Consider the following 19,032-nt stretch of genomic DNA (forward strand, 5'->3'; position numbering starts at 1 on the left):
TGCGACTTGAAACTTTGAACGTTTTTAACTTCACGCGAAAGGCGAAATTTCACTTCTCGTGACCGCGCGCAGCCATTCGCGTCGCTCCATTCGCGTCCATCGCATCGCCCGACGAGCATTCGCGCGAACTCCATTGACTACAATACAAAACTCTCCGCTTTTTTGCCTCATTCGCGTTCGGTGTGCACGTAGCATTAAACTAAATCATCTCCAAAACATTATTTCGGGTGCAGCCCACGCGGCCCGGTACCAGTTGGGTTGGGGACCACTGATCTACAGTATATGTAAAGTTGACTCATATACAGAGGAGGTGAAATACAGAGAGAGTGAAGAATGTGAAACCACTGAAAAAGAGAGGAATGCAGGGCTAGGAGAAAAAATAAAGCAGATGTTAAACACAATAGTGTTTTAGGCTTGTGTAATTTAAAATTTAAAATCTGGAAACCAGTTCAGGTTGTAGCCGCTCTCCGTCAGAAGACATGCTCACCGATGTCACATGAACTCTGCTCACTGCCGGAGATGCACATGAATGATCATTTTACCTTGTCTTGATCCTATGACCAATCACGTTTCACCTGTTTTCTGAGTTTATCCAATCCAATCTGTTCCAACTTAATTTGTTAAGCACTTAAAAACAACCACCGCTGACCAAAGTGCTGTACAAAAAAAAAACATCGTAACAACAGACACAATAGCTCAAAGACATAAAACGCTAAATCTGATAAGACAAATGAGTAAGGGTCAAACATAGAATAAAATGAAGGATAAAAAGAATAAAATAGCGAATAAAAATTGATATGGATAAAAGAATAAAGGAATAAAATAAAAGTAAAAAGTCCACTGTCTTTAGTCATGGGACACCCACAAGCTGAGCCATGATTAGACATTACCTGAGCCCTAAGCAATTGTGATGTCTATCTCAGGTGTGAGTAAAGGAGAAAAAAATGCTCTAACCCTGATTTATAAAAACAGATGGCTTTAGCTGCTTAGATTCCACAAACACAATATCAATCATGATACTGCATTTAGACTACAGGGTGAAGAAAAACAGTGAACAACAGTGACTACAGGTGAACAAAAACAGTGGTCCCCAACCACCAGACATGCTATTGTTTCTTGTGTCGTTGTTAAGAGTTATCTTACAAAAACATATGTATACAACACCCTGGACTGCTCCCTGTGTGTTTTTTTTAAAGGTTTAATTTTTACCATACACACCAATGCTAATTTTGATTAGCATATCTGCCAATTACTGTATAATATAGAGCATGTGTCAACACTCATGCATTGTGCGTGTGACTCTACATGCAATTTTATCCAGTGCAACACTCACTTAACATTATTTTTCATGCCAGAAAAGTACCAATGAACAAAAATGGTTTTGTCCAGAAAGGAATGAGTGCATGCCAGTTATAACTGCGGCAAAGTTCAAACTGCAGGCGTATCTGATTCCAATCAGATTCCTCTTCAAATCCAATCTGGCCCTCTTCAGATTAAGACACATTATTGACCCGTCTGACGAGTCTCTGTAACAATGTCAAAAATGTGGCATCATTCAGCAGATGCAGTGTATGACATCATATAGTTATGACACCAGTAATAGCAACTACTGTGAAGTGGGGTGTGTTCTGCTTCTATCTGTACTATTTGACACACCGGCACACCATGTTCCCAGTTGGAGTGGCCAGTGCGCATTCAATGATGTGCTAATTCAATTACCCTCCGAAAAAATTGTATTCCCAATCCCTCCAACCTGAGATTACGTGCAACTATTTTGATTTTATTTGTAAAATAAATTATAAATTGTTATCACATTACCCTGGCAATGTACTCACATACTCGTCATTTGTTGTGCTTTGAAGGTGCTTTTCTAGGTATGTACTGTATTAGATTTTGTACTGTGAGTCATTCAACGGTCAGCAACGAAGCAAGTGCCTGGTGCAGATCCGGGATTTCTACATAGATGACCATTTTGTCAACTTTGGGGAGTTACCCGCCCGGTTTCAGCTCCCCCAATCTCACTTTTTCTATTTTTTTACAGATCAGGCATTTCGTTCGATCTGCGTATTCAAATTTTCCCAACAAACCGCCTGAATCCTTGGTTGACCAGGTGCTTACGGTGGACGCAGAACAAAGGCGTGCAATTTCCATTATCTATACTTTAATGGGATCCTCTTGCCCTCAATCATTGGATCTTATAAAACAAAGATGGGAGGAGGAGCTGGGTGTGCCGTTGTTAACTGAACAATGGGCAATAATCTGCAAACTTGTACATTCTTCCTTGGTCTGCGCAAGGCATGGACTAAGTCAAAGCAAGATTCTTTTCAGGGTGCATTACACAAATGAGAGTTTTGCCAAAATTTACGCTGGTGTTAGCAATAGTTGCAATAGATGTATTCAATCGCCGGCTAACCACACTCATATGTTTTTTCCTGCCTTGCACTTACTAGCTTTTGGCATCAGATTTTCTGTACTTTATCAGTGGTACTTGGGGTCGACCTACACTTGGACCCATGCACCGCTCTCTTTGGTAGTCCCCCTCCCTCGGTACCTAACCTGCCGGTCGTTAAGCAGCGCGTACTAGCCTTTACTACTTTGCTGGCAAGGCGCCAAATTTTATTTAAGTGGAAGCACGCTCTCCCCCCGACACACTGCAGCTAGCTTCGAGAGGTTCTGATCCATATCAAGTGGGAAAAGATGAGGTTTTCACTCTCAGGCGCGAGTTCCCCCTTCAGTGAGACATGGAAACCCTTCTACGAATATTTGGAAAATGTCGTGATTTGCCCAGACAGCGAGTAGTTGCCCCCCCCCCCCCCCCCTTTTTTTTCATCAATCTTTTGGCTACAGTCGTACTTGCTGATACATTGTGTGTTTTTGGTTATTTCATGTTACATTTGAATGCGTGGAGTGGAATGAATGGATGTTTGGTGTTAAAATGTTTGCTGAAGAATGCCTATTTACCAAATGTTGGTTTTTGTCCTCATGCAATGCCTGGCATTGCACTCTTTAAGTTTGTTTACTCATTTATCGGATATGCATGTATGAGGCTTTGTTATATGCTGTATGTAAGGCACCATTGTTTTTCAAAATGTTTGAATAAAAAGATTTAAAAACAAACAAACAAAAAATAATAGCCAATTTAAAATATTGGAGTGACATATGTCTGACTCAAAACATAACAAACTTGTTCAGTTTTGAGGGATAGCAGATAGAGGACAGTAAAAGCAACTCATCAATATGAATGATTTAGATGCTTTAATAAAAAAAATAAATTTAGCACTATGCAGCTTGAGCAAAAATTTGAAATTAAATGTTTAGTTGGTGAATTTTAACATCGTTCAAGCAGGAAAGAACAAAATCCACACCTTCAACTCCAAATGGCTCAACAGGAACGTGGCTAACTGCATGTGTAATTAGAAAATCGCTGGACACTACAGTACATGGACTACAATGTGATTCAAAGATGGACTCGACTAAGAAAAAGTGGATGACATTGGTCAAGAGAAAAGGGCAAGCACGAAGGATACAGAGGAAAACTTGGAAACAAGGAAGCTTTGGTGGTTTGCTCAAGTGAAGGAGAGATTTTGCAAAAGTGATCACCTTAGAGCACTTTTCAGTAAGTTCAGCAAATCATTTCCTTGTGCTGAATTTGAATGTGCAACTAAAATCTGCTGTACAAACACTCAAGACTTGCATACTCGCAATACACTGTCTGCTGCAGTTGATTTACTTTGTATGATAACAACCTAGAGGATGTATTATCTGAAACTGTGTCACTCAACTCAAAATTATCACAACTCAAATGGACTTTAACTGAGTCAAAAAAATACTTTTCAACACTAAACAGGATCAAGACATATACAAGAAGCTCAATGGGCCAGCAGAAAAGAAATGCACTAGCTACTGTATGCTGTCCATTGAAGATTAGTTCAGTTATGGCTTATTGGACTGTGACAAATGGGTTTTTGACAAGTTTGCTCAGATGAAGGATCAACGCGTATCCTTTCTATTCAAGAAATAAACAGTTCTGGTGGGTGATACTTTAATTTGAAAACTTTTAAAACTTTTATTCATAATTGTAAAATTATGAAAAAAAAAAGTATTGTGTAGGTTCTGCTGTTTGTGCCCACTCTAGTGCCCCCCTCAACTTTTCATGCAAGAGACGCCACGGTACTCAATCTATTCTGCAAAAATTTGATGTCTTGTACTTTGTGACTGTTTAGACTACAAATGAGCCATCCAGTTTCTATCCACCTGGTCTAAAAATTGTTTTTAGTTTTCAGTCTTAGCCAGGCCTAATAGATTGGTTAGAATAAGGTTTAGGATGTCGCAAAGGAAAAACAAAAAACAAACAAAAAAAACTTGTGTCTACCTTTATCATCTGATTCAGCAACCGAATTGGTTAATGCTTCTTCAGAGGCCATTCCAACATTGGTTGAACTTGTCTGCTCTTTGCTGCTTTTCCTGGAGGCAGAAAACATTACTTTAAATGATGTTCTTTCGCAGCATACCGACAGACATTGTATTCAGCACCCAAATTAATATTAATCCAGCAATAATGACTGCCAAAAGATTTAGAAGCTATTTCTTTGTCATATAGATAAATTGTTACGCGCTAAGTAGGTATTACTATAAAATAGCAAGGTAAATACTTTACCAGTGAACTGGTGTAACATTTTCAGGGTCAGTGATTCTCATGAAGGGTTTGTGGAAATAGTGTAGCTGCAGAATACATGCCAACAAGAAGGATCCAGGGATCAGAATACTAGTGAAGAGCTCTGAAAGGGCAAACGTCTCCAGACCAATTGCTGCAAGCCTTAGGAGACAAAGAATGTATATTTCCACATTTATTTGGCATTTGACTTTAAAAATTTTGAGGTAATATTAAAACAAATTGATGGAGAAATACGATACGAGACGGTATGTGGTCTCAAGAAAGATCATACTGGTCTTCTGTAAGTCCTGTAAAATTCCTCCAATAATCAGGGAAGTCTTCAAACTGGTATGTGTAGATGGAGATTAAAACCAACATCGTGTAGGCCACCACAAGCCACCAGAAGAGCTTCAATAGACGCCTCCAGATGGAATAGGATACCTCAAAAATATGAAGACAAGCATGAATTAAATTTGGAGAAAAATAATGGTTTAATATTATGTCTTAGAGATGATGATTATGATTATTGCTGTTATGATCAAGACTACTGTTTTGATATATTTCTACTTTCAAAAAATTAATCCAATTCACATCATTCATGTCATTTTATATCCATATGGTTACACTCTTCAAATTTTAACATGTTCCAAATGTATGCCATGGGGGCATCCATTTTGATTTTATTGAAAAATTTAGATCCCGTTAAAATATTAACAAAAAATTAACTTTTTAACCAAAAATTACCCATTCAGTGCTATGGAAATATAAAACATTAGCATCTCTTCCATTCAAAACATTCAGCTCATTCTTTTCAACTTGGGAGTGATATTCAACATTTCTAAAATTCACATGAGGCATGGGCGGATAGCTGGAATGGCAATGTATCACGATGTTGAAAGTCACAGTTATTTAAAACCATCCAAATCTGTCAAAACCAGTAGTTTTTCTTCCCTCCTGCATCATCTGTCTTAACCAGTGGTGAACCGGCAGGGCCAGCAAGGGTTTCTCTGCTTGCCTAATATCCTATATTATCATATAACCTGACATTATCATAACTATAATAACTACAATAAAAGTCATATTATAGCATATTATTTATATTATAATTCTATATATTTATAGTTATATACTATTATATTTTATATATAAAATTACTCTCCATATTCTATTCTTTTCATGTCATATTATATCCTTATGGTTACACTCCTCCTAAGTGCTGCAGTTTTAGTGTAGAGTTTTTAGCCAATTAGAATTCAGCGTGCAAAGACATATTGCGTACCATGTTTAATGGTGGAAGTGGTTAAAGAAAAAAACATGTTGCTCAACCAGCTAACGTTAGCATTAGTGTACATTGAACCCAGACCCGCAACCACTTTTTTTTTTTAAACTCACAATTGCTGAAGAAGAGCAAAACGGAAATTGGACCGACACTTTCAGCATCGGCGTCCATGTCAAAGCAAAAGGATTTATTGTTGGGAATGAAATGCAAAGACAATGCAAACTCTAAGTAATGAAAGTCTTTCTGAGGAAAAAAAGAAGAATGGATTTTGTACTGAAATAACTTCCGAGCAGCCGTTTTGGGTGAGTTAATATGTTTGTGTCATTTTATGTCATTCCTATTCATTTCATGTTTGGATGGGTTTGGTTGTTGTGAGTTTGTGGGGTGTTGTTCATGTTTCCGTTCCAGTCGCGTCTGCCTTCTTGTTAGTTTGATTTGGCCCACCTCTCTGGAGATACTTTGTCCAGTTTTGCTCCTATTTTGGTCCTGCCTGATTTCCTTATTAAAACTTCCTTTTTGAGCCACATATTTCGCAGTTTTTTCTGCATTTTTTGGGTCCCCTTCCTTCCTCCTCCCAGCTCACCATGCCCAAACGTGACACTTATATAAAATTGCTATTTGTAATCTAGTGTACAATTTTGTTAAAGCTTGCTTGCTCTTTGTGGACTTTATAAAACTTTGTGGACAAACAATTTGAAAACATTATTACTTATTCAATGTTTTGGCATGTAGAATGATAAATTTGAATTGCTGATGCAGGTTTATTGATCAATCAATCAATCAATCAATCAATCAATCAATCAAATTTTATTTGTATAGCCCTGAATCACCGAAGTCTCAAAGAGCTTCACATGTGAAAAGAAGTCATGTCGAGACTTCTTCAGAAAAAAGAAGTCGTACAAAGACATCTTTTCGTTATAGGTACACAACAGCATCCCCTGCTCAAAGCTCCCAGAAGGGGAAGGAAAAACTAAAAAAAACCCAATTTCTTCCAGGCACAACAGGTTGAAGTGGGTGCTGCGTGTACCAATTACACAATGTTTAAATGGTCTGAAAAATAGTGTGCCTAGACCAGTTATGCGTATGAGGGGTCCAGTCACTGAAGGCCTAAGTGTGAAATGCACAGACCGCCACTGGTCTTACCAGACAACTCCCATGCGCAAAAACTCCTCTCATTGTGTATCCTACGTAAGTCCTCTGCTGCTGCAGCAGCCAATAATATTGTCCATTTTCTGCATTGTGGGCTTTAGTATCGATATTAATTTGCTCTGGCAGGTAATTACGGCAGATATTGTGGCTAACATGATATTGTATGCAACTTTCTGTCATGTTCTGTTGAGTTTTGGTTGAGGGTTTATTTTGGGAGGTTCTGTTCTGTTTACATAGTTCCTGATTCAGCCTCTCGTGTCACCCTGCGTTAGTTTTGATTTGGTACACCTGTCTGCGTTTACCTGCCCTTCGTGTGTCCACCAATCTGCTTCACCTGCCTATTGTTCCCTTCCCGGCTGTTGCGCGTCTGTCTAATTATTGAGTGTGGGCATTTAAGCCTAGTTTTTCGTTACCGCTAACTGTTAGAACGTCGCGTTTCACTTGTCATATGTCAGTCTTGTCTCATCCTTAGTCTCCCTGCCAGCCTGCCCGTTAGTGTTTGTTTATCACAGCTATCACGCCCGCCTGTCTCCCTGCCTCGCCCGACCGTGAAAACTTTCACAAAGTGTTTTATGTGATATAGTGGAGGTTGGACATGAGCCGTCAAGCCTGCTCGAGTGTGGCTCAACAAAACAAACTTTTCTCCCCGTCCAAAAAAATGAAGTCGGCTGCGGGGGAAGTTATAATAATTATAATTCATGTATGCGTTTATTTGTGAAAACAGAATTTTCTCACTGAACGGTTGTTTAGATTTTATTTACATATTTATCATGGTCTGAACAACCCTTCATGCACCCAATCACACTGATTTTTTTTTTTTTTGTGTGTCCATACCCCTGCTATGTACTGTTTTGGAATGTGGGAGAAATCCGGAGTGCCATGGCTTGGGGAGAACATGCAAACTCCACACAGGAAGCCCGGAGCCAGCTGGATATGGACTTGAGTCCCTTAACTGTGAGACAGATGTGCTAGTCACACATAACTGAGCCACCTGTATTCAAATCATCTTGACTATTTGTGAAAATGTACACATTTGTTTGTTTGTTTCATTTGTTTCATAATTTGGAACACATATTGATGTGGATCATTAAAAACCACTTTCACACAGTGAAACACAAACAGTAAACACTTTTCTATTCCAACCTGATATATGCAGAGGCAGAGCAGGAAAAGCAGCATGTAGACGATCTTGTATCCAACAAGTTTTCCCACAAAAGAGACTATGAGGAACATCCCACCACACACGTAGATCCAATACTTGGCATAAAAACTCAGGATCATGCCTCCCAGGGCTTTTAGCATGGATTCATCTGAAAACTTGAGCTCTTGTAGTTAAGACAGGCAGAAGAGACAAGAAAGGTAAAATTTACCAAAATTGTGACATTATTGACCTTAAATTGGTAAAATTTTGCATTTGCATGAAAAAGTTGAAAACAAAAAAAGATTAAAAAAAATCTTATATAAGCTACAATTTCCAGTTATAAACTGTGTTTATGTGTTAATCACGAATATTTTTGGAATATATACATGTTCTGCTGTAACCCGGGGGTCCACTGTATATATAAATATACAGTAGGCCCCTGAGTTACAAGATTAATCCGTTCTGCGGTTTGGCTCGCAAGACGAATTCATCATATGTCGGGCAATCCAAACCAATGTTAAATAGCTAATGTGTTTAGAACCCCAGGTAAAAACATCAAAATTGTACATACATATTAAAAATTGGTCCCAAAATAGGATAGTAGTAAGTGCTACGACTCCAGCGCTTTCAACACTATCCAGCCAGCTCTTTTGAGGGACAAGCAGGAGCGGGCTGGAGTGGACCTACAGCTGGCAGAATGGATCCTGGACTATCTCACAAACAGGCCCCAATTTGTGAGAACCTAGAACTGTATGTCTGCCCCCCTGACCTGTAGTGTGGGAGTCCCTCAGGGTATGGTGCTGGCATCCTTCCTTTTCACCCTCTATACTGCAGATTTTAGATACAACACGGACGGCTGTGTCCTGCTGAAATTTTCTGATGACTCTGCTATTGTCGGCCTGATCAATGGCGATGATGTTGCAGAGTATAGGAAACTGGACTGGTGACGGCTAAATCACCTCCTCATTAATTCAGGGAAGACCAAGGAAATGGTGATGGATTTCCACAGACACCAGTCTGCCCCCTCAGTGGTGAACATTCAGAATATGGACATTGAGAGAGAGGCCTCTTACAAGTACTTGGATGTGCACCTGAACCATAAACTGGACTGGACTCACAATACAGATGCACTGTGCAGAAAAGGTGGCTAACAAGAGCAGGCTCTACCTGCTTAGGACATTGAGGTCTTTTGGAGTGCAGGGGGTACTCCTAAAAACTTTCTATGACTCTGTGGTGGCATCAGCTATTCTGTACAGTGTGATTTGCTGGAGCAGCAGCATCACTGAGAGGAAGAGGAAGAGAACAAGGTCATCAGGAAGTCCAGCTCAGTCCTAAGCTGTTCTCTAGACTCAGCACGGAAGGTGGGCGACAGACGGATCCTGGCAAAACTGACATCTATGCTGGACCATGAGTCACACCCCCTGCAGGATGTACTATCTGGGCAAGAGAGCAGCTACAGTGGCAGACTGATCCACCCTCGATGTGTGAAGGAGAGATTCCGCAGGACTTTCCTTCCTTCTGCTGTAAGGCTTTATAACAAACACTGCTAAACCCCTGTTCAGGTACTGATGCTGTACAATAATTTATTATCATGTGCAATAATATACCTCACTGTGCAATACAGTGATCCCCCTACTTCGCGGTTAATGGGGGGTGTCAACCCCCCGCGAAGTCTGAAACCCGCGAAGTAGGGTATCAGTTCCTAGATTTCTATGTACGGCCCAATAAAGCCGCAGTAACCATAAACAATCTTTTTTTTTTTTTTGTATTTTTTGCGTATTTTATTTCCTTTCTCCTATTATTTAACATTACATTATCCTTATTAACATTATTGTATATTCATTAAATAACTAATATTACTTAGTTTGTTGAGATTTTATCTTCATCAACACTCCGGTGAAAGAGTACGCAAGTCATCACATTGAACATCACATTTATTTTGGCTCATGTATGGTGTATCATGTAGTAGCTGTTGAATAATAAATCAACAACAATGTTAAAGTCAGTCAACTAACATATAAACACTTGCCGAACTTTAATCTATGAATTTACTGTATTTTCGAGCCGACATTAGCGGGTTAGCAACAACTAACAACAACTACTAACTATCAAGTGCAACCTCTATACAAACGAACACATAAACAAAATAAACACTCATCGCTTACAAAACATAGGCAATAACATGCGTTATCAACATAAATGATAATAAACTATAACGTTGTCATTCACTACGTCACCGTAACGAGCCGAATGACGCACAGAGAACGTAAAACAGGAAACAGAAATGCAACGCGACCCGACAAATTAAAAGCATGCATTTCAAAATACGATAAAGAAAACGCCACGAACTCTAATGCTTCAAGAATTCTTAACATAGTTATTAACTAATATTACTTAGTTATTTGATGAATACAGTACTGTATAATGTACTTTTTTGCTTTTTTTCGATTTTTGCGCCTTTTTTAAATTATTTTTTATTTTGAAATATTTTTAATTTTTCCTGGAAAAACCCGCGAAGTACTAAGACCGCAATATCAGAGACCGTGAAGTAGGAGGGATCACTGTACATGTGAAATAATCCATCTACCCCATGCAGTGTAACTCTTTTGTATATACAGGATAGTGCATCCTTATTATATTGTATTTATTTACTTGTTTTTTGGCACATATATATAGTCTGTGTGTAATCTTTCTTAGCTGGACTGTCTCTTGTTTTATCCCTAATGCGGTTGCCAGCGCAATTTCCCCACTGTGGGACAAATAAAGGATTCTCTTATGTTACGTATACATAATACATGTGTATACAATCAGAAAAGATCATAAATAAATGCATGGAGGCATATATACTGTATATATACAGACACGCACACACCCACACACACATATATATATATATATATATATATATATATATATATATATATATATATATATATATATATATACATACATACACACACACACACACACATACATATATATATATATATATATATATATATATATATATATATATATACATACACACACACACACACACACACGGTGGCTTGCGAAATTATTTGGCCCCCTTGAACTTTGTGACCTTTTGCCACATTTCAGGCTTCAAACAGAAAGATATAAAACTGCAATTTCTTGTGAAGAATCAACAACAAGTGGGACACAATCATGAAGTGGAACACACTTTATTGGATATTTTAAACTTTTTTAACAAATAAAAAATGAAAAATTGGGCGTGCAAAATCATTCAGCCCCTTTACTTTGGGGCAGCAAACTCTGTCCAGAAGTTCAGTGAGGATCTCTGAATGATTTAATGTTGACCTAAATGACTAACGATGATAAATGGAATCCACCTGTGTGTAATCAAGTCTCTGTATAAATGCACCTGCACTGTGATAGTCTCAGAGGTCTGTTTAAAGCGCAGAGAGCATCATGAAGAACAAGGAACACACCAGGCAGGTCCGAGATACTGTTGTGGAGAAGTTTAAAGCTGGATTAAAGATTTCCCAAGCTTTTAACATCCCAAGGAGCACTGTGCAAGCAATAATATTGAAATGGAAGGAGTATCAGACCACTGCAAATCTACCAAGATCTGGCCATCCCCCTAAACTTTCAGCTCATACAAGGAGAAGACTGATGCAGCCAAGAGGCCCATGATCACTCTGGAAGAACTGCAGAGGTCTACAGCTGAGGTGGGATAATCTGTCCATAGGACAACAATCAGTCGTATACTGCCCAAATCTGGCCTTTATGGAAGAGTGGCAAGAAGGAAGCCATTTCTTAAAGATATCCATAAAAAGTATTGTTTAAAGTTTGCCACAAGCCACCTGGGAGACACACCAAACATGTGGAAGAAGGTGCTCTGGTCAGATGAGACCAGAATCGAACTTTTTGGCAACAATGCAAGACGTTATGTTTGGCGTAAAAGCAGCACAGCTCATCACCCTCAACACACCATCCCCACTGTCAAACATGGTGGTGGCAGCATCATGGTTTGGGCCTGCTTTTCTTCAGCAGGGACAGGGAAGATGGTTAAAATTGATGTGAAGATGCATGGAGCCAAATACAGGACCATTCTGGAAGAAAACCTGATGGAGTCCGCAAAAGACCTGAGACTGGGACGGAGATTTGTCTTCCAACAAGACAATGATCCAAAACATAAATCAAAAGCTTCAATGGAATGGTTAACCAAATAACATATCAAGGTGTTAGAATGGCCATGTCAAAGTCCAGACCTCAATCCAATTGAGAATCTGTGGAAAGAACTGAAAACTGCTGTTCACAAACGCTCTCCATCCAACCTCACTGAGCTGGAGCAGTTTTGCAAGGAGGAATGGGCAAAAATATCAGTTTCTCCATGTGCAAAACTGATAGAGACATACCCCAAGCGACTTGCAGCTGTAATTGCAGCAAAAGGTGGCGCTACAAAGTATTAACTCAATGGGGCTGAATGATTTTGCACGCCCAATTTTTCATTTTTTATTTGTTAAAAAAGTTTAAAATATCCAATAAAGTGTGTTCTACTTCATGATTGTGTCCCATTTGTTGTTGATTCTTCACAAGATATTACAGTTTTATATCTTTAAGTTTGAAGCCTGTAATGTGGCAAAAGGTCACAAAGTTCATGGGGGCCGAATAGTTTCGCAAGCCACTGTATATACCAGACGTCATGTTTTGTTTTTGTCATATTTAATGTCAACATGGACTTTTTGCAAGTAAAAAAAAGTTGAAAATATTACCTGTTGAAGTGACATCTTCTAGTGGTGCAGCTCCTGTTCTCTTGCTGAAGTTTTCCTTAACTGACTGATGTACTAAAAGCCAAAAGGTTGAAGTGAACAGGAGCTAAAGAGAAAAAAAGATGCAAACATGTTCTAACAGGAATTATGAAAAAGTAACCAGCAAAACAAATAAGTTCTTTAAAAACAAAATTGTGTCAAATTTCACTGTGGATATACATTATATACACACTTTACACTGCCACACTGGGCGAAGAGCCCTATTTGTTTTCCAAATTGCTTGTTACAGTGGTATTTAAAATTTTACCATAGCACCCAGTCTCAGACAGGGGTACTGGGCTTTATTTAGCCCTAGCTGCCTGAGACTCATGGTTCCCACGGTAGTCGGCAGTTCAAGCGCAAGCTCCATGGCCCATACATACTGTAGACAACAAAGTACCAGACCATAGATCATGATAAACGGAGAAAACAGCATGGCTGCATGTCGCCTACAAAGAGAAACATAAAAACAAGGCCAATTTTTAGAAATCAATTCAAAACGAGAAGTCATGTAGAGTTCTTGCAAACCACCCTTATACTGTGCCAAATGTAGAAGAGCAGTGGTTTAGTTTGATGCAAAAGTGCCTTCATTTGAACATGTGTATTAGGGCTGTTAGACTGCCTCAGACTCCACGTTAGAACTTAGTATGTGAGTGTTGCCGTCCTTGTCCTTGAAGTGGCAAGGTTTGATTTGATTAGGCATTCATGATTGGGGTTGGAAAAAAAATGTTATACTGACGACGATGTGTGTGTGTGTGTGTGTGTGTGTGTGTGTGTGTGTGGGGGGGGGGGGGGGGGGGGGGGGCACGACTGTCAACTGCTCGACCAGCAAAAGAAAATATAAAACCCACTTCTGCTCCCACCATACCATCTCCATCAGTGGTCCCCAACCTTTTGATCACCGCAGACCGGTCAACGCCTTAGATTTGTATTGAGGACCGGCGGGGGGGTGGGGGGGGGGGGGGGGGGGGGGTGCTGGCTGCTCTAAAAACCACATCATCCTTCTCACTACGCCTCAGATTTATGCACCGAATTGCAGGGCTTTCTGTCGCTGTTGTACTTTTTGTCCACTTTTTTGTCGCACGAGGAGAGGGGAGGGGAGTGGAGCGAGCTTGCTGTGCACTTTACGGTAGATCCGGAAAGAAGAGCATTGCTGAGAACTTTCACTTTTCTGGGATGAGACAGAGCCAATATTTTCACCGACAGCACCTTCATTCTTTGCGGGAATACTCGCCTGCCAAAGAATAAAAGTTTCAATGTCGCAATCAAGTGGCCGAGACCGTGCTGACAATTGTCTGACAATGATGCGCTATCGTTAGCTTAGCACAGTAACTACGGTTCAACAGCTGTTAAGTGAAGCAAACGCTGCACATACCAGTTGTCCCAAGCTCTCGCTTCCGCCTTTCTACAAGCCAGGTGAGTGCTCTTGCTTGGCTCTGTTTTGTATTGAAAGCTCAGCTGGCCGTGTATCGGTCTGCGGACCGGGGGTTGGGGACCAGTGATCAAGATGATACTCAAGCCAAGAGAAACACACTTTGAAAACACCAGAGAACCAAAGTTACAAGCCAAAAATCGTTGTGTGTGTCCTGTATCCTCGCGCAGGGTAAAGCTTCAAGCCCAGCATTGTATTTAATATTTTTTTTCTTCTTTCGGATGTGAATAATTTTTTACTGTATTAACATCAAATAAATAAAACTATACATCCATCCTTCCATCCATCCACCCATCCATTTATCCATCCATCCATCCATCCATCCATCCATCCATCATCTACAGCTTCATCCGATGTCAGGTCGCAGAGGCAACTGCATGAGCAGCCCAGAGAAGCCCAGATTTCCCTCTCCCTAGCCGCTTGTCCGAGATCCTCAGGCTTCATAAGGCCAGCCGAGAGATAAAGTCTTTTCAGCGTGTCCTAGGTGGTCCCCTGTATCTCCTCCCAGTGGGACTTGCCCAGAACATCTACTAATGCCCCGAACACCTACCCTCCCCCCTGCCGAGCGGGAGGAGACAGTTTAACTACACAAGGTATAAAGGACTATAGATACAAGGGTTAAATGCATTGCAATTAGTGGCTTAGTTTTTAACCTAGCACGTAGAATCCAGATGAGGCAAGCCCACAGCAGTAGGACAAATGTCAGCCAGCTGTGATATGTGATGCTCCAAACCTGGATAGAAAGAACAATGAGATCGTTTTAATGTTGACATTGCTGAAATTTTTCATGTTACATTTGATGAGTAGCCGACTTCTATTGAGGTTTGAGTAGGAGTTAACTGATGTTTTGTAGGTCTTGCTGGTAGATATGCCTCCAACTTTTCATATACAGTGGGCCCCCGGGTTACGAACTTAATCCGTTCAGCGGCTACGCTCGTATCTCGGATTGCTCGTATAGCGGGCAATCCAATCCCATGTTAATTCGTGAATGCGTGCAACGCGCGCCGAAGCCTTAGGTTAAAACGACACACTGTATACATATATTAATATTGAGTGACATAATCTGCTGTACACTTACATTATATAATATTTACAATGGGTAAAAAGCTTTTACCTTTGAAACGACGAGACTTGAGCTGGGTGTAAGCAGAGGGGGACAGAGCCCAACGCTCAAAGTCAACACGGCGTTAGAAATGCTATTGCTCTTACAGTGTTACAGTAACTCTTTCAGTCAGGGTGCAAATCACGCAGATGCTAAAACATCATCCTCTTATTTCTTTCTTTACCGCTGCTAGTAATTTTAGAAGCTATGTCTAACAGATAAAGTTTGCAAAGTCTTCACAACATTCCGTTTTTCACTAATTTTCTCTCCTTACTTCCATCCTGTCCCATCAAGCTAGATAAAGGCGTTCGGCCAATAGCATATCGGCATTTCTGTGATTGACGTGTGACGCCGGCCAATAGCATCTCCGTGAGTGAGACCGGGTGACCTTAATCGACCAATAGCATATTCGCATCTCCGTGACTGACTGATAGTTATTCGCACTTTTTTTTTAAACGGTTGGAATGTATTGACAATTAATTTAAAAAAAAACACACATTTAAACCAATGACAATTCTTTGTCCTGCAATCGGCACATTTAATTTCATGTCAGCTGTTTTTCCCTTTAGCTGTACAAACACTACACTTAAATGGTAATATATTTAGACACCGTGAGTGAGACAGTCAGTGTGACGTTGTAAGAGCAATAGCGTTCACGTTACTGCCCCAAGCATCTACTGATGATTAATGCTGTCGCTGCTGTTGATTTTACTGACGCAATTAAACGTGAACATATCTATATACTCAATGGCTGGCATGACGAATTGCTCGTAAGGCGAGAGGTTTGTTCGTAAACGGAGGACAAATTTCTCCCTGATCCACGCTCGTAAGGCGAATTGTTCGTAAATCAGGGTGCTCGTAAGCCGGGGGCCGACTGTATCTTGGTTCATTAGACTTTCTAGACAGCACTTTGGTGATATTTAAGGCCATGCCTTATATCAAAAGGTTTTAACATTCGGTGTAGAACATGATCAACGTTTTGATGCTTTACTAGCAAATTTTCAGTTATATTCCTTCAGCTGGCTTGGCGCAGTTAAACGATAATAAGAAAAGTACATTTTTTTGTCACCACTAGGTAGAGCTATATGTACAGTCTCAGAGAATATCATCCTATAGATGTCTTCAGGCTGTGAACCTTGCTATACATTTGAACTTTGGGATTTGTTTGGAGCTTTTGCAACTGACATTAATCTGATTGCAAAAATAAATCATGAACTTTACATGCAACAAGAGGTGGCTTAAAGTTGGGTTAAACCTATGGGGAGCATCTGGGTTTGTAAAATAATGAAATTGAATAACATACTGAACATAAAATTTATTTCATTAACTTATATTTTCCTGAAACATTTCATTAATTAAAAAAAATATTTCTAAAGGATTTTTGCATGTTTGTTTTATTTAAAATCTCAAGTACCTCCTGGAGTTCATTCAAGTACCTCCGGGTGTACTCGTACCCCCAATTTAGAACCACTGCCTTAGAAAACGCTTTTACTCTGACTAGAGATTTCATCAGTTCACACAACATAACTTGGTTCTGACTAACCAAGCTGATGAACAAGAGTACCTAATTTCTGAGCCAAAGCACCTACCCAAGTCAACAAAAGAACCTTAATCTTCACCAGAAGATTATTTTAATAGCCCAGCTGGAGGTAAGACCTGAACACTTTTGCAAAAAGTGCGAGAACATTTCCACATCAAGATATGCCATACTTCACTTCGCGTCAACCCCAAAACACTGGAAAAAAATGGACGAAATGTGCACAAAGTTTTAGTTTGAGACGTGCTGTTTTTGTAGGTGTGTTTTTGGGTGTGCAGGTTTACTTTTTAACCCATAAAATATTTCTATTTTATTTCAATTTAAGTTTTACAGGTTATGGGTCACAATGACAGAGAGAAAATCTTTGCAATCTTTGCAAATGAGTTATGTTGGTCTCATTTTAATACCACAATGACCTTGCATTTGAACAGAGATGAGTAGAATTTCAATAGCCATCACTGGTTTTTATAAGAGAATATTCTATTTCATACATTTACCACATTAGTTCATGATAGTAAATAATTACCATCATTGCGATCAGAGCACAGACATAACTCTGCTGCATAACCATCTTGCCGAGCATGAAAAATGGATTTTCAACTAGTTGGCCACCAGTTACATCCTCAATACCTGTCAAAGAAACAGACCTGTCAGTTGAGATTCTCATAAAACACTAATCTATGGTTTTCATACACATTCAATCTCAAAGACATATTATTACATTCTATTTTTTTTTTCAAATCTTTGCGGTATTAGTCTAAAGCAGGGTCTAAAAATGGTTGCAACTAGATAAATAAATAACATTAGAAACATTTGTTGATTGTTGATTGACATACTTGATTGGATAGCAAGTTACTATCTCAGTTTACGGTAGTTTACAGTATCTATTTTAACCAGTCATGAAAGTAAGCAGTTACAAAAATAATCAAATTTATAATAGTTAAATGGTTTTGCATTAGGGTCTTATGATTATTTAATTTGATAGATAGTGAGACAGACACCGCAATGTAAAAGTAGATTTTGATGTTGTTTTTGATGGTCTGTAGTAGGTCTGATTTTCCTATGCATTAGATCAGGGGTGTCCAAACTTTTTGCAAAGGGGGCCAGATTTGGTGTGTTAAAAATGTAGGGGGGCCAACCTTGGCGGCCGTTCTTTAAATATAACAGCAATTAATTTAAATACATTTCAGCGAGCCGTTGTGTTTTTCACATTTGCTTTTTTTTATTTTAATTTCAGCTATCTTAAGCATGTGTTTTGGTTAATTTGAAACGTGCATATCAAAATTGAATTGACATTAAATATTGACATTGAATATTTACTTAAATTTACTTTTTTTTAAACTCTTTAACTTTTTTGTAACAGTTGAACAAAAGTAACTGTACTCTACGGTGCAAATTACATTTGAAACATAAAAAAAAATCTCACCATGGCAGTTGAATATTTATAAAAATTTTAAACACAATAAAAGAGAAATTAACCCGTAATAGTCATATCTTAGTAACTATAAATGTTGATTGGATTTTTAAATGGTTATTATTCTGGAATGAAATCTAAAAAAAAAAAAAATACATTTTCAGACTGATCATAAATGAAAAATGACTTTTCCGCATTAGTGTGATGGGTGAAACTGAGATCTGGAGTGCAGGACAAAGGCCAGATGTGGCTCTATGGCAGTAGTATGGATGCGCAAGATGTCTTGTAAGTGAGAATCCGATAGCCGTGTCCTCACATGGCTCTTATTTAAGTTCATAACCGAGAATGTCTTCTCACACAAATACATCGACCCGAACAAGCTTAGCATTTTCTTACCAAATGCTCGAATCTCTCAGAACTTGTCCTTATCCAGCTGTCGGTAAAAGTTGTAAAATATTGCTCCTGTGAGATTAAACTAGCTTCAAGATGTTTCAGTTTCTCGCTGCATTCATTACCTGTGATCTTGCCATAAACGTCAGCATGTTTTGT

At 39.2% G+C, this 19,032-nt stretch overlaps 1 protein-coding gene across 1 annotated transcript in view; it reads right to left on the reverse strand.

Moving 5' to 3' along the window:
• Positions 1–19,032, reverse strand: part of piezo1 (piezo type mechanosensitive ion channel component 1 (Er blood group)) — a 141,451-nt gene that overhangs the window by 98,328 nt on the left and 24,091 nt on the right. The window contains exons 10-17 of the mRNA XM_088420841.1: positions 17,596–17,699; positions 15,084–15,163; positions 13,267–13,447; positions 12,963–13,065; positions 8,226–8,407; positions 4,947–5,095; positions 4,658–4,816; positions 4,373–4,464 (exon numbers count right to left, since the gene is read on the reverse strand). Of these exons, the coding sequence (XP_088276967.1) occupies positions 4,373–4,464; positions 4,658–4,816; positions 4,947–5,095; positions 8,226–8,407; positions 12,963–13,065; positions 13,267–13,447; positions 15,084–15,163; positions 17,596–17,699 (1,050 nt within the window). The remainder of the gene's footprint in view (positions 1–4,372; positions 4,465–4,657; positions 4,817–4,946; positions 5,096–8,225; positions 8,408–12,962; positions 13,066–13,266; positions 13,448–15,083; positions 15,164–17,595; positions 17,700–19,032) is intronic.

Source organism: Hippichthys cyanospilos, chromosome 8, assembly GCF_059441005.1.
Source record: "Hippichthys cyanospilos isolate Australia breed blue-spotted pipefish chromosome 8, RoL_Hcya_1.0, whole genome shotgun sequence".
In the NCBI taxonomy this organism is placed as follows: Eukaryota; Metazoa; Chordata; class Actinopteri; order Syngnathiformes; family Syngnathidae; genus Hippichthys; species Hippichthys cyanospilos.